At 36.1% G+C, this 25,052-nt stretch overlaps 1 protein-coding gene across 10 annotated transcripts in view; it reads right to left on the reverse strand.

Moving 5' to 3' along the window:
• LOC150103129 (uncharacterized) overlaps positions 1 to 25,052 on the reverse strand; it is a 163,060-nt gene that overhangs the window by 81,017 nt on the left and 56,991 nt on the right. For 4 of the 10 annotated variants that reach the window (XM_090397818.1, XM_090397813.1, XM_090397815.1 and 1 more), the window contains one exon: positions 1,864 to 1,914. The exons of 2 other annotated variants lie outside the window; for them this stretch is intronic. In XM_090397818.1, coding sequence (XP_090253944.1) covers positions 1,864 to 1,914 — 51 coding nt within the window. Of the gene's footprint in view, positions 1 to 1,863; positions 1,918 to 25,052 lie in introns of all 10 variants that reach the window. 4 more of the 10 variants (XM_090397817.1, XM_090397812.1, XM_090397814.1 and 1 more) reach the window with 1 other exon arrangement.

Raw genomic sequence — 25,052 nt, forward strand, 5'->3', positions numbered from 1 at the left:
CAGGAAATTGCTGGCATTCAAGAATGTGTAGGCAGAGCTAATCTAAGGTGGCATATGGCGACTTAAATAGAATTGGTGAGGAAAGGTTAGCAAAACAGGTGTTTGATGCCAAGATGGCTGGAAATAGACCTAAAGGAAGAGCAAGGTCTAGGTGGATTGATTCAGTCAGAAGTGGCTTAAAAGCATGAAATATTAGATATTACAATATTGGAGTACTCACAAGTAAATTGATTTGGAGGAGAATTGTTGATAGGAGATTAATAATAATGTAAACTTAATCATGTAGTGCTGTCATAGTAACCTGAACACCCCTTGAAGTACATATCACGAAATTGATGATGATAAACCTAATTTTAGTCCAAGATAAATATTCAACATATCTCATATAACTGAAATCAAAATCAAAAATTTCAGTTCCACATTCTGCAACATCAGTTAATAAAACACTATCAACAAATTCAAATATTTGAAATAGCCAAATACCAAAAACAGGCCACTTGCTGGAACTGCTTATGTTTAATGTTTAGAGGCGAGTGGAGGAATATCTGACCAGTAATGATGGTCAGTCCAGAGCAACAACTATGAATACATCTACTGAAAATACAATGCGGAAATGTCTAATGTGAATGAAGAAAGTTCGTTTGTGCAAGAGAGAGAGAGAGAGAGAGAAAGCAAAATGTCATCTTCTGGATAACAGATAGGCCCCTACAGCACCAAAGATCCAATAAAACACCCTCTCCTAATTGAAAGTCACTGTTCTAAGTGGCTACCTACTGGTACTGTGATCAAAGCATGCTGATTGGACACCAGCATGGAAATAGGTATAATGGTCAAGATGTAATTCTTGCTACAACGCATATTAATGACTGTGTATAACACAAACAAATAAATGGATTACTCATGCATAGTTTCCATTCTCCAGACTAGGGAAGATAGTATCATGTTATGGAATATGTGTTAAGAATTAGGATCCCTGTCATATACTGTAATGAATGAAACAGTATGGCTTAACAGGACCATGTGCATTGCCACATTACACTTGTTTCCAAATGACAGTCTTCCAGGATGATAATGTGCTAATTAATGTGTCATGTTGCCAAAGCACGTGCTCTGTTCAAGAAATACAAGACAATTTTGAATAGGTAGCAATTTTGCCACATGTCAAATTAGTCAAAACCCTCTGGGATGTTTGGGAACATGCTGCAAGACATAATGACATTACATCCTCTTCCAATGAGAGCATATGGGATGCCTAGCAAATATTGTGGCTAGATTTGCACCAACATCATTAGATATCATAGAATCAATGTCAAGATGGACAAAGGCTAATTACACTAAGCAAAAGGTATGTCAGATTAAGTTTATTACTAAAATATTCATTTTTGATAATGTCATTAGAAATGCAAATAAATATAAAACAGAATTAATCGCATTCAAATGTGCATTACAAGAACAGCTTATACTCCTTAAATTAATGAATTAAAGAACAACCCATCAGACCCAGAAGCTAATTGCCACCATTTATCAATGAAGCCAATCTTAACTTATGCACTGGCTACCATTACAGATATGGCAAGGGCTGTAGTTCATTACAGCCTTATCTAGATATGCAATGAGTCACTTTTCTGAGCAAATGGAAGCAGAAAACATTCCATTTTTTTTAAATTGCAAAAATATACATATATATATATATTTTTTAAAGTAAGAATATTTACCATCTCTTTTGAATAATATGACAGTAGTGATGGATGTACTAATGAAGACTTCAAAAATAACATTTACAAACCATATATCAAATTAAAGTAAAGTTAAAAAAAAAAAAAAAAAGAATAAAAAAAAAGCACAGCAAACAATCTCACATACCTTGGCACATGGGAAATGGAGGTACAGGGAGATTTGAACTCAGTTTTTTTACTTCTTTCCAATAGTTTAGTTGTAAAATAAAAAAGGGAAGAAAACTTCTTAGTATCCTGTCACAGGTTACATGTGAGTTTCCAGTATTTCATGCATTACAAAAAAATATGTTTCTAGAATTTTGATGGTGGGGAGGAGGAGCTGAATTATGGAGTTCATTCAATTTTTAATGAAAGTTTTAAATAAGGGGGTTATAAAAACATTTGGATAGGTGCAATATTTTAAAAAAACTTTAGGTTAAAAAAAAAAAAAGATTGCCAAATATTAATTCAGTCTTTATAAATAAGTAGTAGTTTTATAGATATTCAAAAAACTGCAGTTCTATAATCCTTCTTTCTATTTTGTAAAAAAAAAAAAAAAAAAAAAAAACCTCTAAAAGAACTTTGAAAACATTTTTAAAGAAGTCTACATGACAATCAGATGGAAACACATGCATATGAATCAAGATACCAGTTCACAAAGGATTGAATCCATTTGCTTGAGGTTAACAATAAGACTGCAGGATGTCAAAATTAGATTACTATGTACCTGCCTTGTGAAATTGATTTTTGCAATAATTAAGTCTAGTAAAATAATTTAAATCAAAACCGGTGAACGTAATCCAAATAATAATACCATAATGCAATAACCGTAAAAAATCAAAAGGAAAACATTCAGTAATTTATTTTTTAATTGTCATTCAGTAGCAATTCTACAAATGTTTCCTTGATAAATTTTCATTAGTTTATCAATGATTACAATATGTATAAGAAACAAGTTCTGGATTTTCTGAAGACACAGTTATGTTTAGGTATTGCTTTTAATTACATGCATGAATGTATAATATAGAGTAACTGTACTTCCACAAGAAGCCTATTCACTGTACAAGCACATGTGAAAAGGAGTATAGGTTTTACTGCAAGAAGAGTGGCACATACGATATTTTTGCATTCTGGTGAAGAATCTTAAAGCTATTATTTCACTGAACTAACTGCACCAATATAAACCATCACAACTGTATCTGTAGAGAAAGATGACTTTTCCCCCACACTTACTGATTGCGGCTGGATATTTCACTGTTGTTGTCAATAGAAGGAGCAATGTTATCACACTGAACTCTTTTAAAAAAATTATAAATTTTGAAAATAGTTAAAAAAAAAAAAAAAAGGAAACCAACTGAACAAGAAACAATCTACCAAGATATTAACACAAGGCATTTATTACTGAATTATACCCCAATTTTATAGAGCTTCATAGGCCTAGAGATTAGGGTACACACACTCGCCAAGAAACAGATAGATGATTCAAATATCCTTATGGGCATGGAGGTTTGTGATTGTCTTTAGGTGAGCGAGGATTTTCACTGTCTGGGGTGTGAGATCACCACCCTGCTTACCAGAAGACTGAAATGGCATTTGAAAAAGTTCTGTCTTTGGTCTGTAGAGTAGGGTTTCCAGATTATGTAAAAATTGAATACAAAATAAATAAATAAATAAAATAATCTTAGCCCAACAATGGTATCAACATACTAGAGGTTTATAACCTTTCATGTGTGGAAGTAAAAAACTTCCTTTGTGTGTGTGTAAGCACTTTTGCAAATGTCCAAGTAAGGAAATTAAGACAATCTCAAAACAGTGCATTTCATCAGCAGTCTTTTGTAGAGACAATTCATTATCACAATCACAACTGAACCCAGAGCCATTTCTGGAATATGTACTACAATTTTGTTTTGTCTAATTTTGGCATTCAAATCATCCAATTTATTTGAATAGCTCTACCAATAAAAAGAAAATTATAATTTGGATAGGAAAGAAATCCTCATCAAGCAGTATTGAGCCCATGACTTTAAAAACTATGGAAATTGCTAACTGTAGAAAACCCATTCAACCATAACCACAGTTATAGCTATTTATATTATCATCATCATCACACCCTCCATAGAATCAGCACTCATCATGGGAGGTTCACTCAATTGACAACATATTATACTGAACCTTAAAATCCTTAATACTCAGCATTCCCAACATGTTCTGATAATATGTTCAACTCATACAATTCTCAATGTAAAAAACTATTCCTCATACCCTTCTTCACCATGCTCTTACACAACTTTCAGGGATGGCCTGTGGTTCTTCGCCTCTCAACATTTATATTAATTTCTGTATTAATCAAATAAAATCCCCTCGTTAAATTAAATGTCTAGAGTTCTAATAGTCTTAGTCACTTGTTTCTGGACCTTCTCAATGTTTCCACATCACAATGAAAACTAGGTGACCAAATTTAAGCATAGTAGTCCAAGCATACTATAAAACACTTGCAAAATGTCCTTTAAACTTCAGTCTGCTCTCAACTGCTCCCTCCAGATCTCAAATCTCATTCACTTCCTTCAGCACAATACCATCAATAATATAGTACAGTCATATAGCTTTGCACTCCAAAATGCAACACCTTTCACTCCAAGCTAAAAGTCTATTCAAATCTTTCTGAAGGAAATTAACATCAGCAATGCTCCTTATAATTTTCCAACTTTGCATCATCAGCAAACAATTGAAGATCCTCAAGTCTATCCACACAAAATATCATTAACAAGTAACTTAAACAGCAAAGGCCTGAGAATAGAATCCTAGGGCACAAAACTGGTTACTCTCCTTTTCTGAGACAACTCTATCATACACAATTTGTTGGTGTCATTCAGAAACTCAATCTCTGATCCATCTACAATACAATATCCATTTCTTTCTTGGTATCTTTAATTTAGAGTATAACCAAGTGGAAAAACTTTATTCAAGAGTATTTTAATAATTACGTGTGACACCTTTCGGCAGCTCATATTTGAAACTATGACTTCTGCATTACTTCAACCTTGGTATCACCTCTGGGTCTGGCTCCCAGTAATGAGACCTCAATAAAGATCGAAACCTGTTTGGGTAGTGACCCTTCTCAACATGCATAGCACTGTACATACCCGTAAGGATATGTGCTTTGCATTATGCAATACTATGCAAGTGATGTGAAGCCATAATCAACTCGTTCTATATATGAGTCGCTCCAGTCCTGAAAATAGTTCAGGCGCAAACTTGTTTGCTTATACTTAGTTAAACCAAGTATATAATTTCTTGGTATCTTTCGTTTATAATATTCATTTCCATCCTCTGCTTGTATGCCAACCTATCATTGTACACTGAGTTAGCTTTGCATTAGGAACACCACTACCCTATTTACATATACTTAGTTCAACTTAGTTATACTTAGTTAATTACATATACTTAGTTAAACCAAGTATATAATTTCTTGGTATCTTTCGTTTATAATATTCATTTCCATCCTCTGCAGCTTGTATGCCAGCCTATCATTGTACACTGAGTTAGCTTTGCATTAGGAACACCACTACCCTATTTACATATTCGGTGTGATAACAAAGTACCACATAATATCAATATCATACGTGGCTAAAATAAATTGGCACACCTATCCTCGGTACATAATCAATAAACGTTTGTCAGTAATGGGGAAATGTGGCGAAGCAAGCCAATTTGATCGCTGGCAGATAGAGTCCAAAGGGCAGGTGCCAGTATTTCAGAACCAGTCGCACTTATTGGTTGCACCCATACCAGTGTATCAAGGGTGTACCAGGACTAGATTAACCATGAAGAGACATTCAGCAGAAGGGCTTGCACTGGTCTGTATCAAGGGTGTACCAGGACTAGATTAACCATGAAGAGACATCCAGCAGAAGGGCTTGCACTGGTCAGCCATAGATGGTTGATCCTAGAGGTGAGTGTTGGGTGTAATAACTGGTATCTCAGTAGCAACAAACAGCAGTCACACAGCTCACACACCAGCGAGGCAGTTCGACCCATTTCCACATGCACCATGTGCCATACCTCGGTTTGCCTGGGGATCCACAGCCAGAAACAAACAAGGGTACCCAAGATGATGATGGCAAGGCATTGCAAACAATACCTTACATGGACCAAGGAACAGCAGCAATGGACCCTTGACAGAGGAAGAAGGTCATCTGGAGTGTTGAGTCCTGTTTCCTGCTGTACCATGCTGATGGAGGTTTGCATTTGGCATGAGGAGCATAAAGCCCTATCTTCTGACAGAGTTGGGGTTCAACAGGCTGGTGAAGGTGGTGTTGGAGTCTGAGGAGCTCTTTCCTGACACACCCTAGGTCTGTTGGTTATCATCCAACAAACACAATAGTGAACACTATAGGGACCTGTTAGCCAATCGTCTTCATCTATATCTGCAGGAGGTCTACCCTGATGACAGTGCCATCTTTTAATATGACAATGCACCTTGTCATTAGACTCGTACAACTACAGAATGGTTGGAGGAACACGACAATGAATTCACCACATTGCCTTGGCCTCCAAACTCCCCTGACTGTAACCCAATTGAAGATGTGTGGGCTATGCTAGAACAAGGTGTGAGAACTGCTGATCCTCCCTCCACGGAATGAGCATGAACTGGTAGAGTTGCTGCAGCGTACATGGGTAGAGTTATGCATGAAGAATGTTCAACACTTTGTGGAATCTGTTCCAAGGCATCTGCGAGCTGTGATTGCACAGAGAGGTGGATTAATGTGCTATTAGGTAGGTGTTTTAATGCAAAGCTAACTCAGTATATATGAATCTCCCTTTATATAACACATCCATTACCTAATCATAAAATTAAAGTAAATTGTCAAAACAAGATCTACCCTTTACCAACCCATGCTGACCATCATAAAAGATCCTATGTGCATCAACCCAATCCTGTATTCTATTCCTAACCCACCTATCTATTACCATGACTAGATCTGCAGGTATGTAGACTGGTCTATAATTAGAAACGTTTGTCCTAGAACCATGCTTGTGGATGGATCCTATTTTGCCTTTTCTCCACACCTTAGGAACATTACCCATTGCAGATTTGCATTAAATAACCAGGTCAAGGGTATATCTAGTCTAGCCATAAATACTGTTACAACTTGAACAGCGCATAAACCTTTAATCTATTAGTAAATCATTTGCAGTTTTTCAGTACATACAAACTACATGTATAATTTGCATATAGCAGCATTCAACATATGAAATGTCTCAATTTTGTCTTCATGCATGCCTGAAGTCTGTCAGCCATACATTAATGGTGGCAAGCACAGCATTTCCAATGGAAACGTTTCCACTACTTACTCCAAATCCACCTTCAGGATAGTGATGCCGGAGTGACGTTTCTTTCAGGCTACTCTCTCAAGCTCTGACCACAATTTGAAGTCCAATAGATTCAGATCAAGACTTCCAGATGGTGATATGTGGTCAGGCACATTCGTCTCCAACCACCATTGTGTGGTCTTTGCCTTGTGTGCAATGGCTGGGTCATGTTAGAAGGTCCACTGTCTACCATGAAACAAGGTGTTGTTCGGGGTCATACCACAGGTTCCAGCACGGTGTCTTGATGCACTTTGGCAGAGGTTTTGAACCCCCCGTTCTCACAGAAATGCAACTTGGATACCCATGATACATTACTCTCCACCAAACCATCACTGACACATGGCGATGACCTCTCTGAATACTGGGTGCCATGGCATGTGCTGTGCAACCATTTAGAGTATATCACTGATCATTTTAGTGGTAAAATGACTCTTCAATGAAATCCTCTATCTGTGAAGAGGATATCTATGTGGCTGTTGTTTATCCCCAGAAAAGTGCCTTTGATTTCATCACCCTCTACCACATAAGTTGTGGTGTTAGAAGTGTCCGTTAGAACGACGATAAGCTCTCATCCCCAGGTCATCAGTTAGTACAAATGACATCATTCTTTGTGAAAAGTTCATCTCTCTCATGACATCGCTTTCTGCATTCTCACAGGATTATGGCAGAGGTGTGCCTTCACAGCCCTCACAAGCTGTTGCATCCTAATGCAGCATAGCTGACCTGTTCTTTGGCAGTTAGATACATTTTCTGTATCGTTATAAATAGTCTGATATACAAACATCCTACTGATCCTGAGTGTTTTTAGCATGCTGAATATAGCAGGTGGCTGAATTACAACTTTGTGAAGTGCTATTACAACTACACGGTTCTCATAATCTCCCCAGTGCATGTTTACCTGTACAGCTAGACAATTCTCTCTCTCTACTGATAAACATGTAAATGTTGGCTGTGCACAGCTCCACTAACAAAACTGGGCTCTTGCAATTCTGTAGGGAAGCAAAGCACTGTGTAGAAGTTGGAACAGTCTTTACAGCAAGACTGTGTAGTTAATTTGTCTTGCACATTACTTAAACATGTGTGATGATATGTGATCCATTCCCCACAGTCTTATTAAGATCCAACCTAATCAACACCTAACACACCTCTGATTCTTTCACATCATTCCAATAATACTGGCTTCACTTCCACATGTTGTACAGCATCATTACACCAATATGATATGCACACTGCTGAAGTGCTCATTAAATAATTCCACTATATCCTGCTGCCATAACTACCCATTAGTGTCAACTGTTATAATTATTCTTCCTCTTGCTTGCAATATAGGGGAAAAATTTCCTTGAATTATCCTTAGCCCGACTTTCCAATCTTCTTTCTAACTGCATTTTTTTTTTTATTTACCATGCTTGTCATATTCCTAGATTGCAGTTTATACTTCTCATGCATCTGATCATCGCCGACTATCATGTACTCTCCTCCACAACATATTTTCCAACACCGCTTGTTTGATTTCACTATTCATCAATTTCACTCCTACTCTATTCACTTAATTCTTAGTATGCAGTTATATAGTGTTAGATACTGCCTTTTGAATTTCCAAGCGCTACAACTTATTTTCTGTACAGCTCATCCACCCAATGTGTTGTTGCAAGCTGATTATAGAACTGTGCATAATCACCTATCTTATACGTCCACATATCCATTTTTGACAGTAACCTCTTCTTGTTTCACCATTTTCCAAACAAATACCTTATGATTACTCTCACCAACTGGCAACACAAGTTTGAAACTGTATAGTGCTGAATTTTCAACTGCCAATATTTTTGTAGTTTTCGCAATAGCTATCAACATTTCACATCTATGATGATCTAATTGTCACAAAACTATGTACTTTTCAATAAAATCCATCCAGATTCCAACATATGAACCATCAAAAACACAATAGATGTTTATGTATTTTGTAAAATGCACCTAAATATTGCTCAAATGGTTTGCCATAAAAAAAGTTAACATGAACAAGTTATTTTGGTCACGTTTTATCATTTTGTTAATTACAGGTGTCATAAACACAAGATAAGTGAGTAAACTTTTAAATTTTAATCCCTTGCAATTTCTGACAGCATTATAGGTTATCTATCAGGTAAAAGGCTATTCCCCCCCCCCACAAACAATCATAACTTCCTGCAGTGTTAAAGGGTATACAGGAAACTATGATAGCACTACACAGGTAACACTCCTCCATACCTCCTGTTCCATCGTTATCATCTCAAGTGAGGAGTGGGAACAGTGCAATTCCATTACAAAATCTCGGGATCAGTCTTAGGCAGTGTCCTCCTTCAGAGTTAGTAGAGTATCATCCTCTACTAACTATCTAGGAGATCCCCGCTTCCCTATTTTCTTCAATTATGTCAATGAAGAGTTTTTTTACTCTCCTCCAAGTTATATTGGCTACTATCTTGACACAACCACTAATAATGCTATGTCATTTGCTGATGACCTTATACATAGCCTCTCCTAGAGAAGGCTTGCAGGCACCCCATCTCAACCAAGTACAGTCATCCCTCGACTTACGTCCGTTCGAGTTACATCCTTTTGAAGATACACCCGTGATCCATAAGGCAGTGTTTCTCAAAGTGTGGTATGCGTACCCCCCCGGGGGGATACATGAAAGGTTGTTAGGGGGGTACGTGGCAATTTTCGGCTATGCATAATTAAAGGAGTCATATTTTTCAATAAACAGTGCAATTAGAGACAACCAGGATAAAACGGCACTGACTAATGAATCACATCCCCTCTCCAATAGAAACTCCTATATAGATCAAGCAAAACCATATGTTGCCTGTAAAACACATGGTTTTGCTCGACATCGCCCCCGTCATTAACATCTTAAAACTAAGAAATATATAGTGAATGTCAGCTCTTTGCTTTATGCGGATGATGTTATACTTCTAAATAAATATGCTACAAGTCTGCAAGATTCTCTGACTAAATTGAATAGCTGTTGTAATAGATATGGTATGAAGGTCAGCAATAAAAAGACAAAGACAATGAAAATAGGCAGAATCATTGAAAATGTCAACTGTGTTGTGAATGGAGAACCTGTGGAACAAGTAAAACATTTCAGCTACTTAGGCACAATTTTTACTGAAGATGGTAAACTAAATATAGAAATAGACAACAGAATCAGCAAAGCTGGTATCGTGGGAAGTCAATTGAATAAATTCATATGGAATAAGAAAGAAATTAGTCGGAACACTAAATTAGCTGTATACAAGACTGTGTTCAAACCAATTTTAACTTATGGATCTGAGAGCTGGGTCAGAAGTAAAACACTTGACCAAAGACTAGAGACCGCAGATATGAGAGTCCTGAGAAAGATTAGAGGCGTGAACAGATGGCATCAATGGCAATATCATATTAAAAATGAGGATATTAGGAAAGAACTTGACATTGTCAGCATCCAGGAATGCATTAGCAGAGCTAATCTCAGATGGTATGGTCACTTAAATAGAATGGGAGAGGAAAGATTAGCAAAACAAGTGTTCTCTGCCAGGTTGGCAGGAAAACGACCCAGAGGAAGACCAAGACATAGGTGGATTGATACGGTACAAAGTGCCTTAGACGATAGAAATATAAGATCTGATAATGTTGGAGTCTTGACAAGTAACAGACTGATTTGGAGGAAAATTGTAGATAGGAAGTTAGTAATGATGTAATTTTTTCATGTAGTACTGTCATATCCTGTACACCCCTTGAGGGTACATGGCAGGAATTTGATGATGATGATAGTGAATGTGTTTCAGATATTACGGAATTCAGTTGAAGGGAATTAGCATTTCAACTCAACTGTTGAAATGCTAATTTGTCTTTGGTTCGCGCGATCTTTTGTACCGCACCAATCATATGCAGTTCTTTGCTGCTCTACGTATCTCAAGTCTTGTAAATTACTGGTAATTTTTGCTTGAAATAGTGGGAAAGAAGATGACGCTATTTGGGTAGATGACTGACGATGCATAAAGAAACTGTTCTCGATGCCAAAATTAGTGATAGCGAGTAGGAGCTTCTTGGTAAGTTGCACCATTTTCAGTTTTTTTCTGAAAACTTTAGTTTCCGAAAATTCCCGCACATATCTCGAACCCGATTTTTTAGCTTTAATTTTGGGAAAAAAGTTAGTTATATTCGAGTAAATACAGTATTTTTTTTTTAGCTTTCAAATTCTTACGTGTGGATCATTGGTTAAAGATTGGATTTATAAAACCCCCAAAAGAGAGCAATATAGCAAATACAAGTAGCTGTAAGCAACAAGAAAATGTTGATATTGCATCTGGATCAAATGAAATTGATGAGTGTGTGACATCTCTAGAGAACCAAAATTTAAAAATAATCATATTTTTTGTTTACATGAACATATAAATTCAAATAAAATAGATATTTAATTTTAATTAATATTTTAAATTAATGTATTAATTTTAATTAATTTATTTTTAATTAATTAATTAGGGATACTTGGTAATAATGAAAATTTAAGAAGGGGTATGCAAATATCTAAAGTTTGAGAAACACTGCCATAAGGGAAAAAATAACATTTTTGGCTATACTTTCGAACAAGTCACAAGCGAGCATAAGGTAAAGCATGCACAGTGGCAACCTCCCTCGGCAGTTGGCACGTGTCTTCAACAGTTCCTCTGTTGATTTTGTGTTTGAGAAATGGGTTATTTATGTATTTATTGTTAAGTATTTTGCAATATTTTGTGCAACATGGCCCCTACATGCACAATCAAAAAACCTAGTGAAGAATCACAGAAAAAGAGGCGAGCAATTGATCTTGAAACAAAGTTTCAAGTTATAAAGCAACATGAAGCTGGTAAGCCCGTCAATGTGATCACACATGACTTCAGATTGTCTCATTCTACAGTGACGACCAAATAAAAATAAAATCATAGAGGCTTGAAAGGATCTGCTTCCATTAAATCGACGAGAGTGACGAAGCAAAGACAAGGTCCTATCGGTGATATGGAAAGCTACTTGCATCATGGATAGAGGACCTGAACCAAGAGCATACACGCCTTAGCACTATGACCATAACCGCTAGGCACTGTCTCTTCAACATGTTGAAGGAGAAAGCAGAACCCAATTATGACTACGAATTCAACGTTTCTTCCAGTTGGTTCATGAGATTAAAGCAGCATTATGCGCTGCTTTAATGTGAAAATATATTGGAATCTGCAAGTGCTTAGAAGGCTGTCAAGGAGTCTGTGGAAAAATTGGATAAAGTTATTACGGAGGAAAATTATTTGCCCCGGCAAATATTTAATATGGATGAGCCATCCTTGTTTCAAAAAAAAAATGCCCGAGCGGACATTCCACAAAAAGCTAAAATCTATACCTAATTTCTTAAAGCTTTTAATGCCTGTATTATGATTCTGTTAGGGGTAATGTGGCTGGATATAAACTAAAACCATTTGTAATATGGAGAATCCACAAATCTTCAAAAAGATTAGGAAGCACACTCCCAGTTCATTATCGGAGCAATAAGAAGTCGTGGATAACTCAAAAATTGTTTGAGGATGCCTTAATCAACTTTTAAGTGAGCAAAATAAAAAGCTATTGTGTGAAAAAAAATGTAGAATTTAAAATTTTATTAATTCTAGATAATGCTCCAGGTCATCTGTCTTATTGCGGTGATCTTCACCAAGTTAAAGGTCATGTTTCTCCCTCCAAACACTACTTGATTGATCCAACTGATGGATCAGGGAGTTCTTGCAGTGCTTAAGGCTTATAATCTACAGATAACTTTTTCACAATCCATTTCTGCCACTGAAGGAAATGACCAGACTCTCATGCAATTCTGGAAAAGATTCAATATTTTTCATGCTATTAAAAATATTGCTGTGGCTTGGGACAAAGTGACCTTGCAATGTATGAGTGGCATATGGAAAGAGACATTAAAAAGTTCTGTAAGTTTGTAATGGTGGGCCTAGAAAACAATCTGAATCTTGAAGTGAATGATGACGACATAATTCAACTCACAGAAAGTCCCCCCCCCCTCCCCCTGAAGAGTTGACCAATGAAGGATTGGTCGGACTGGAGAAACAACGTGTGTTGTAGAAGAGGAAGAACGAGAAAAGGAAGAGGAAAAAGAGAAACAAGGAGAGGAAGTTAAACAATTCACAGTGAAGGGTCTTGCAGAAATGTTCTTTGCAGTTAGCGATGTTCTCAAAATGGCTCAAGACATGGACCCCAATGTTGAATGCTACTTATTAGTAGAAAGGAAAGAACATGATGCGTTTGCTTGCTATGAACAAATTTATGATGAAAAGGAGGAGGAACGAGCAAAGCACATTGGACATTTTCATCAAAAAAAAACAAAGGTTACACCAGAAGAGCCACAGCCTGATCGTTTACACATGGAAGGTAACGAAGATGTGATTGTGCAGGAAGATTTGGGTGATTATTCACGTGTTTTATAGTGGCAGTAACACACAGTACAGTTTTATAATAAGGTTTAAAAATTAAAATGACAGTATACTTATTATGGTTAAGTCCCTAACCCCTATAACTCTGTTGATTTAATGTATTGACTTATGTCCGATTCGACTTACGTCCTGCCAGATGGAACGAAACCCTGACGTAAGTCGAGGGATGACTGTAGTTGACTTCTTATAAGTTCGAGGCTTAAACATCAATGTGACGAAGTTGAGTATGCTTTCTCTTGTTCCCCTCAGGAAGAGACAAGAAATTGAACATTGAGAACTTTGAGCTTTCCCTGCATGGCATTTTCCTTGCATTCCATCTCGGTTCTGAAGGAATGACGATACCTTGGTATTCTCTCAACAGGCTGTTCCTCTTTTTCATCCACTCTAGGTGTTTTTCTTTCATCTCTCCATAAAGTTTCACTTAAACATCAACAGAGGCTCTTCATTCTGATTTGCTTCTTCTTCTTCCTCCTAGACTTTACCACAGGTTAGTCTTTGGTAGAGTCTCTCTCTCTCTCAGTACTATCCCAGATGGATGTGGCAGTTCACTCAGCAGTCCATTCATGGATGTCTTTCTCATGATGAGCCACTAACAGTTTTCCATGCCACTGTAAACTATGGAGGTTTTGAGATTCCCTTATTGAGTTGGTTAGTGCCTAGATTATATCTATCCAGATAACAAAATTCTCTATCTCCACTTCAGAAGTATGCCTTGCCGCCTCTAGGACTTCATGTATTAAGGATTTTTATAGGATGTACCTCTGGATGGGATGTTTGATGAAAGGACACTTATTACGACTGCCTTGGTTGAACAAAGGAGATGGGCTTTAGCGTTGCATCATTCAGTTGATGGAGCTGCATCACAAGAATCTAAGCATGTTCCCTAGGCTATCAGAGCACAGAAACTCTGACTCATGTTGTTCAATGTTATTATTGCACACATGGAGTACATGACAGAAGATATAATACAACAGTGAGGGTGATAGAGAATAGGTTGAAGAACAAAAGTTAGATAACAGCAGTAGAACCTCACTATAGGACTAAAACTAGATTAGGATAGCCTGACACTGCAAAACAAAGATCTCATACTAAACCAGCTTTACTGTATTTTCATGAAAGACCTGAAAGTCACATTACAACAAAGCATTCATGCAACATGTCAGCATAGAATAATATCAAGTATTTTCTTTTTAACAATGGTTTTAATTTAAGAAACTTCTTGTTCCTGGTGAAGAATGCCATAGTATATAGGAAACTAGTAAAATCAAAAAACATTTTACATTTATATATGGTAATACCAGATTTATTCAACAGGATGAACAATAATTGTAGAGCTTACTATGGCTAGTTTTTAAAATGAAGACATAAACATTATGCTTTACAATGTTTAGAGAAACATCTTCAAAATAACATACAGCTATTTTTATATCCACCCAAAAACTGTTTTTAACATATAGAACCTATTTAAAATTAATATATAGCAACTGCTAATACACTATAATTGCTATTAACTGTTGTACAAGATCTTATCTCAGACAGCTTTATTTCACCTTTGATTCTATCCAAACAACCACCTTTCCATTCTATAAGGGAAGTGGATATAATTCATTGCATTTGTAAATCAGCCCTTCAAACTTGTTATTTGTCCTATTGTTCTGCAAAGTTTTAATGCATGTCATAGAATGCGGCCAGCTATATATTAAACCACACTAAACCTTTTGTGCTGATAATGCTACATGTTCCAAGCTTTATAGGAATCTAACATGCTGCCATTTGGTAATGGATATCAAATTTTCCAGATGAAATGTGAAGCTTACCAAAACAGTCACACAGTAAAATTTAGCCAACCAAATTTTCTTTATAACTGACATCTGGACACGCCACCAATTGATTGTCTAGCATGACAAACATCCCATCATGAATCAGGTACTATGTACCAATAAAACTGTCACTTGGTGTGATGTTTTGAGACTACAAAAATCACACAACAGAATGTTCCTTGCATGGACACAGAAGAGACACTATGTTTGGAATGCTGTAATAGGTAATACACTGTCATCGCTTTTAGTAAAAAAAAACATTAAGGATTATTTCATTTGTAGATTCTAAAATGGTTATAAATAGATACATGTTCAATATAAAAAGAATCGGCAATGATTTTTGATTAACTGTTGGTGTTAGAAAGTCTGTAAACACTTGAATGTCCAACTTCATATGAGACTAGCTAACACCAGTTGAAAAGCCACATCAGCACCACAGTGGGTTGCAGTAGAAACTCATGCCACAAGTTGGTGCTTACATATGTTCTACCAAAAATTTAAACTGGAAATAATTTAAATACTATTTAGAAAATAAAAAAATCTTGAAAAGCAAGAAGACAATTCTAATCTGGAGAATAAGTCAAAAAATCAGAAAGTTTTTACAATACAAAGTGAAACTAAAGTCCTATCTAGGTGGTGCGCCCTCTATGGGCATTTGCAGGTGGCCTGGGATGTAAAGAGGGATCTCTGATAATTAAAGTTTCCCAAATTTTGGGAAGTTTAATGCAACTGTATTTGTTTAAATTAGGTTGATTCCTGAGTACAGATTCAAAGAATAGTCTTTCTTTTTTGAATTTACTATGGTGGAGCATGGTAGTTTTTTTCCAGGAGATTCTATGGAATGTATCCAAAACATGGTCTGCAAGGCCAGACTGACCATAATCGTGTTTGCAGATGTAAGAACTGTGTTCTTCTAACCGGATGGATGCTGACCTGCCTGTTTGTCCGAAGTAGGCAAGTTTACAGGAACAAGGTACTATATATATACACCAGGCACTGAAAGAGGAGGCAGCTGGTCTTTAGTGGAGTGGATAAGGGCAAGTTTACGGTGGGGTTTTAAAGCTGTATGGAGGTTGTACTTTTTTAACGATCTGGCTATTTTTTTTTTGAAGTACCACGGATGTAAATAATAGTGATGGCATTTCTGAAGTCCTTCTGAAGAGATGGCCGGGGAATGGAGAAGGACTTGATTATTTTTTTAATTTTGTAGTCATTATAGCATTGGAAAGGAAGGTGTTGTGTATGTGTTTGAGTTCGGTTGACAAGGCAGTTTTACTGGAACAAAGATAGTGGGCCCTATTGGTCAGAGTTTTAATAATACCATATTGTTGGGAGGGGTGGTGGTGGGAGAGTTTGTGAATGTATCTACCTGTATGAGTAGGCTTTCTATATATACAGAGAAAGAAAGGTTACCATTAGGAAGGCGTGTTACTAAGGTGTCTAGGAAGGGTAAACTATTGTTATTTTCCTTTTCCATCGTAAACTGGATTCTTGGATGTAGACTATTGAGGTGACTGAGGAAGGAATCTAATGTGTCTGGGCCATGAGGCCAAATAGAGAACACATCATCTACATAGAGGGGGAAGACTAAATGGCTCGTTTTTCAAAATTTTCCATGTAATAATTGGCAAGAAGGAATGAGAGGGGGGGGAACCCATAGTAAATTCAAAAAAGAAAGACTATTCTTTGAATCTGCATCTGCACTCAGGAATCAACCTAATTTAAACAAATACAGTTGCATTAAACTTCTCAAAATTTGGGAAACTTTAATTATCAGAGATCCCTCTTTACATCCCAGAACACCTGCAAATGCCTATAGAGGGCGCACTACTTAGATAGGACTTTAGTTTCACTTTGTATTGTATTTGTGTTGTTACAAAAAGTTTTTGTAATCCCCGAAGATGTCGCTGTGATGGAGACGAATATTGGAAGTATTAAAATTAGTTTTTAATCCTTTCTCAGTGCTGTTAATATTCCATTAAACCTCTAAAATGAATTCTACACAGCACTGAAGCCTCAACACAAGTACTAGATTTTATGCTTGGTGGGTGGTGAATGGGTGCTTCGTCAGTGAATGAGTTTAAGGAGAAGTATGATAGGTATTGTGTGAATCATGATTAGTGTGTGAATAATGGATCTCCCATGATGAGTCTTCTGACTCCATGGAGATACTTGAATAATAATACCTTCACAAATAGAAATCCATATTAAAGAGTTGAAATTCCCATTGCTTATATCCATACTTTTTTTTTTAACTAATAATTGGAGAAAACCATATTAAAAAAAATAAAAACACTTTATAAAAATCTATGACTAGTTTTGTCATTGATTTTATCAAATGTTTGAACAAACCACAATGAGAGATTCCATACCAAACCAAGATTAAGCCAATGTGGACATCGTTTCCATCATTCGGCCAGGCTCAGAAGAAACTCTTCATAACTTTAATTTCCTTAACAGCTAAAATCATAAAATTGAATTTACAATCAGAAGTAGAAACAGATAGATACATTTCCTTCCTGAATGTTCTCACATCAGTTGAAAATCATAGTAATCTTTCTTTTGAAGTCTTCTATAGAAAAAAATTCAATACCAGTCAGTATCTACTTGCCAGTTTCCACCACCATCTGCATAAAAAATGAGGCATTATCAAAACTCGAAACCATGAAAGAGAGAACCTTTATGATATCCAGAGATAACGATGATAATAATAATAATAAAAAGAAATCTTATACATGAAAAATAAAAAATAGTAGTCCTTGGCTTCTATTAAACAGGGTGGATATCATATCAGCTTGCTTGCTTCCTTAAATTTACATACATTTATTACAATTATTGAATTCTATGTATGGCATTATTGTGAATTGCTTGTTTTCATTGGTGGTGTGAAAAATTAGTCCAAGTTTATATGCTCGTTTCTTCTACACATCTCTGATGTTGAAATTTTTTTCCCCACTTGGTTAGACTATAATAAATTTAGTTTAATCCTTTATCCAAGTATAAGAAAACAAAGTTTGTGCCTGAAGTATCTTCAGGACTGAGGCAACTCGTGGTAAAGGTGGACTAAGCTCTCATCACTTGTCTTATTATCTCCTATGGGCGATAATAAGACAAGACAAGATAATACCTAAAATTTTTCTACCTAAATCTTAAATCAACTCTGGGTGGCAAACCTCAAGGATCTTCACATTAATGAAAGTACACTATATCTTGTAACAATAGCCACTTATATGATTCTCATTCCTACATTCAATATCTGTCACATGCTAAATTAAAAATCGAGTTTGTAATTCTGAAATCTCTTCAATATCTGTCACATGCTAAATTAAAAATTAACAGTTTGTAATTCTGAAATCACTTTATAAGATACCTTTACACACACACACACACACACACACACACACACACACACACACACACACACACAACCAATCGACCAACCTTTGCCGGCAAAGGTTGGTCGATAGGTAGAGCCTCTGCTACTAATGGCTCAGTTAAGTAAGTTCGAGCGTGGTTAGTAGTTGGAAGGGGACAAATCGTTCAATGCTGTCGGCACACTCTCCCTCGATGAGTCTTTGGACTCCCTGGAGGTGTCTAATAATAATAATGATATATATTTTTATCAATATGAAGAAGTATACAATAGGTCTGTACAAAATTAGTCATTAATTTTATTGAAGTTTCTTTACTTTTTTTATGTGGTTTTTCTCCAGTTATTAAAAAGAAATTAACATTGTTTGGGATCATGATTAATGCTACTGAGGCCATTTTTGCCTGTTTTACGAGGAAAGATCTTGAGTTACCAGGTGCAAAATCCATAACAGGTTATTTTGAAATATAACTGAAGTGTGATGTAAGCATAATTATGTATGTTAATTGGGGCTTATATAAGTTCTACCTAAAATTTTTATTATTTTCTAAGACCTCCAGGGAGTCAAGGACCCATCGAGGGAAGCTATAACTCACCCAAACTAGCTGTTATACCTTCCTTTAAATTCATTCATACTAGATGCACTCACTGCCCCTAAAGGAAATTATTCCACTCACTCACTGCTCTGTGAGAGAAAACCTAGCTCTGATCCATCCCTTTGTCTGTGAACAAACTTAACTTCCATGGATGTCCCCCATGTTCTCTCCCCACCTTCCATATAATGAAAAATTTCATCAGACACTATCCTATAATACCTGTTCAAAAGTTATAGACCTCTATCATATCACCCCCTCTTTCTCCAGTTAATCAGTCTGTAATTCACATACTTGTAATCTATCCTCATAATCTAAACACATAATCCAGATATAATATTTGTAACTCTTCTTTGCACCTTTTCCACAGCTTCTTTATTCCCTTGGAATCCAGGAAATCAAATCTGTGCAAAATAATCCAGATATTTCTTATCAAAGCCTTATAAAGAGGCAAAACGACTATTATCCTTACAGGTCAAGGTTCGCTTCAACATCACAATCATCCTGTGAGTTGTATTTGCAACTTTTGCTATATGACCTTTGAACTTCCAATTCCTATCCACCAATACGCCAAGATCCTTTGCCTCTTCAGTTTCTTGTAGCTTAACCCAGCTAATATAATATGCTGCTGGAAAACTAATCACACCAAAGTGCAGAACTTTACAATTACTAACATTAAACTGACAGCATTTTCATTTGCCCAAATTTCCCAAATTTCCAGCCTATTCAAACCATTTTGTAAGTGCTGAATATCAGTGGCATCCCTAATTGCCCTTTCTATCTTCGCATCATCGGCAAACAATTGCACGTCTGATGTTAGACCCTGCCTGACGTCATTAATGTGTAGATTGAACAATAATGACACAAGGATTGAACCCTGAGGTACACCACTGGTCATCTTAAATATGGCAGATTCACACCCACTATATACCACTTTTTGATACCTGTCAACCATCCCTTGATCCAAGTCAACAGCTTATATTCCAATCCCATATTCTCCAGTTTATGCAACAGCCTTTCGTGTGGTATCCTATCAAATGCCTTATAAAAATCCAACATTATTAAAGTGTATCCATTCCTTTTATCCAACTCAGCTGTAACATTGTTATAAAATAGCTTTTAAAAGAGAAAATCCTCATAAACATCACACTAAACTCATGTGACATTGGATGTGTTAGAGACTAGGTAATGAAATGGCATAATACGTTTTTACACATATTCTACACATCCAAAAGATTTAGCCACCAATATCGACTCTTACAGATTGCCCAAAGTACTAATGTAACACAGTTTTACAAGGTTTTTTTTTTTTTTTTTTTTTCCATGGATGGGATTCACAAACAACTGCAATTTGAGAATCTCAAAAATATCATTTGTTTTGGTACAATTTACTTTTGTCCGTAACTTCAGATTTTTTTTTCCTTTTGATAAAGTTAGACAATTCAGTATAATTATGGACTGGCTGCTATGGTTCATCATAGATACATTCAGTGGTTTTATAACAAAAGTAAGAACCATACAGGTGGCTGAACAAGCAATACATCACATCACCATAAAAGAAGAGAGCATATGCCAAATGCAAGTCTGGCTGGCTGAGTGGTTAACATATATGCTCTCCAACCAACAGGCTGTGGGCTTGAATCCTGCCATTGGCATAGATATTTGTGATTTGTCTGAAGAGGGAGAGAAATTTCATTATCCATTGTGCGGCTGCTTCCTGCTTATTAGAAACCTGAAGGGACTTGAAAAAGTTTCATTTTTGGTCTCTAGAGTAAAATTTTCATACAAAGTAAAATATTAATAAAAAATAAAAAACAATACTAATAAAAATGATAAAAACATTTCCTTAGCCTGCCCACAGTATGGATATGCTGTATGTTTACAACCTTTGGTAAGCATGAAAGAGAGAGAGAGAGAGAGAGAGAGAAAAAAACATCATTTAACAAAATTCATGGAGCAAAATACCACTGTACAGAGAGATATCCAGACAAAGCAACCTTAGAGACTAAATTTTGCAAGACACCTAACAAAAATGCATGCTATTTCTTAATTTAATTTGGACACACCTAGACAAGATAGAAATTGAAATAAGTGATAATACTAATGCTTTACAGTACATTTCCATCAAACTGGCAACATAGCTTTAATGCTTCTGGATTCAAAGTGGTAAAGTGTTTATGAAAGGTATTTGTTCCTCTGACTCCAACCACTAATATTTGTTGATGTCAAACTCTGGTTATAATGTAGAGAAATATTTATTTATGCCAGTCTCAAAGCAAGAGACATGTGCTAATATGGTATATCATGGATTAGGAAAAATCTTCCTGTTCAGTTTGTGTCTGCACAACACTTGCATTCTTACAAGAACAGATAATATTCACTAGCTATGAAGACTGGAAATGGAGTGGAGCTGTACTGTTATTTATAAAAATAAGACCTTATATATTACTTATCTAAAAAAATTCAAACATGATTGATACATTATACTCTATAGTTCATCTGCTATACAATTAGCTGTAGTACTGACTCATTTTTATTGCAACTTTTTTTGTTGTTGTTTTGATAAAACTTCAGTAAGCCCAAAACCAGCTTTCTGGGTTATAGCATAGAGCCTGCTATGACAATTTGATGGTATTCGGTGATAAACTGGAGGGATCAAACTGTTATATGTCGAATTTTCATTAATTGCAAAAGTTAACTGAATTCATAAATCCTCAAAATATGAATAACTATATAACTATTTTCAACAAAATCTATTAATGAAGAGCACACAGTCATGAAACTTAGGTATATGAAAGGTGGAAATCTATACTACATTTAGTACTTTCATGTCGCACTTTAATACAATAATTTGCAGCAAAAGGAAATAATTAAACAACAGGTTTAATTGATTTCAATATTTTGTCTCAGTCACAGAGACATCAACAATATACCAATAACACACATAAAAACACAAAAGAAACAATAAGTGGAAGAAATGAGATAGAATACATAAAGACTAAAGTTCTATGAGGGGCACCCTTATGGGTGCTGTTGGCTAGCATTAGATGTTGGGAAGGAGGCCTAAGAATTAAATTTCCCAAATTTTGGGAAGTTTAATACAACCATATTTATTAAGATTACGCTGTTTTTTTAAGTGTGCTGCAGATTCTAAAGAGTCTTTCAAGTTTATACTTGCTGCAATGGAGCATGGTCATTTTCTTCCATCTGATTCCATGTAAGGTATCCAAAGGGTTTGTTAGACCTGAATAACAATAGTTGTGGCAGCAGATGTATTTTTTTGTGTTCTTCTAGAACAAGGAACCTTGAAACCACCTGGAACAGGGGGGGGGGGAAGCAAGATCCTTCGGAGAGCAGAGAAGGGAAGCCAGCTTCAAATGAGGTTTGAAAGCAATGCAGAGATTATATTTCTTCAAAAGTTCTGGTTATTTTTTCTGAAGTGCCGCAGATATAGGGTATTATTATTATTAATGGTCTCTCATCGCAAGAGACCCAAATCAACCATCATACACACAAATCCTATCATACCTCTCCTTGAATCCATTCACCATCAGGAAACTGACAACCAATTCTGGCAATCCATTCGCTCACCACTCTGCACACAAAAAATCTGGTCTGCACACCCCTACACAACTTCTATGGATGGCCCCTAGTTCTGAGACTATTTGTCATATATATTGAAAAATTTCACTTGCTTCAATTTTATACAACTCCTTCAATATTTTAAGTTTCTATCATGTTTCCACTTTTCTACCTATCAACTAAACTCTGTAACCCACAATCCTTCAACCTATCCTCATAAGGAGTATTCCACAGACTTTTCGACATCTTGGTCACTTATCTGAATCTTTTCAATCACCTCCTGGGCCCCAAGAAACCCAGGTAACCAAATCTTGTGCAATAGTCAAGATGTAACCAAATCATAGCCTTATAAAGATGGATAATAACTTCCTTACCATGTTAGTGTTATTTCAACATCCAAGTATTTCGTTGAACTATTTTACCAAATTCTGCAATATGCCCTCTGAACTTGAACTCTTTGTCCACCATTATCCCCAAGCCAATTTCCAGCAAACTAATACATCAATATGATACACCATGTGCAACCTTTTCAACTTGAAGTGCATAGCCTTACATTTTACAACATTAAATTGACAATCAATATCCTTTGCCCACAATGCCAATTTATCTAAATCATCCTGCAGGATATCTACATCACCTTTATCAACTATTGCTCTCCCTAGTTTTGCATCATCAACAAACAGCTAAATATCCCTATGTCATTGATATACAAATTAAAGAGTAGTGGCCTTGTGCTGAAACTTGAGGTACTCCACTATCACCATGTACTACTCTCTGGTGTCTGTCTGTCTGTCAGCCATTTCTCCCCCCCCAATCCATACTACTACCCTCATATCCATTCCTCTCCAGTAAGTTTTCCATGAGGTATTCTGTCAAAGTCGAGCGTTATCATGGTATAGTCATTATATTTAATAGTAATGGCATTACTGTAGTCTTTATGTTGAGAGGGATGCGATGAGGCAGAAGGGACAAATAATTTGTAGATTTTTTTTTGGCAACGTAACCAGGTTTGGCAAATAAAGTTCCACTGTAAGGGAAGCTTGTGTGGAACAGAGGTTGGAGGCTCTATTGACAAGGGTTTAGAATCTGTAGCAGACTTTTAAAAAACAGCCCAATCTTAATAAATATGGTTGCATTAAACTTCCCAAAATTTGGGAAACTTTAATTTTTAGGGCTCCTGCACAACATCTAAGGCTAGCCAACAGCAACCCATAGAGGGCATCCCTCATAAAACTTGAGTATTTATTTATTCCATCTCATTTCTTCCACTTACTGTTTCCTGTGTGTTATTACAATTTTAACATTGTATTCTTGATGATGTCTCTGTGACTAAAATGAAACACTGAAATTGATTAAATGATTAAACCTGTTGTTTAATTATTTCTCTTTGTGCTGTAAATTATTTCATTAAAATGCAATATGAATGTAAACCAGTACCGAAGCATAAATACCCATTTACATTTAGCACTATTGAGAGTTAAAAGTTAGATAATCTGTGAACTCTGTTCTAAATGCTAAACATGCATTTTAAACCACAAGTTACTTTTTTTTTTTTAAATCTCTCAATAAGAAAATAAGACAGCAATTCCACCAAGCAAAGAAAGCATATAAGAGTATTAAATATTCCCAGCGTTTCATTTAATAACTAAATGAATGATATTTTGCAGATATTTTCAATGTACATATGGATTATGTGTATCATAATCTATTTCTTGGGACACTGGCAAGCTGGCCTTGTTGGCCAATGGTTAATGTATATATACGCTCTCCAGACAAGAGGCTGTGGGTTTGAATCCCCAACAGGGGTATGGATGTTTGTGGTTGTCCTACTAACCATTTACCATGAGTACTGTTGTAACCCGTGTGCTGGCGTAGTATGATTTTTGATGTCTTTACCCCATAAAAATCAAAAATAACTAACACTGTTCAAGTGAAGGACAATATTTAATGCATACTGCAGTCAAACCTATGTACCGCTCTCATCCAGGATACCTTAAACATGCTTCTCTCTTAATATCCTTTGCTGGGTCAACCTGTGTTATATAGTTCTTATTTTTCATATATGCACATATATAAAGTAGCCCACAAATGATAAGACAACTGATGGAATGATAATTACT

The sequence above is a fragment of the Typopeltis vanoorti genome, chromosome 9 (genome assembly GCF_054136105.1).
Source record: "Typopeltis vanoorti isolate ZY-2024b chromosome 9, IOZ_Tvanoo_1.0, whole genome shotgun sequence".
Taxonomy (NCBI): Eukaryota; Metazoa; Arthropoda; class Arachnida; order Uropygi; family Thelyphonidae; genus Typopeltis; species Typopeltis vanoorti.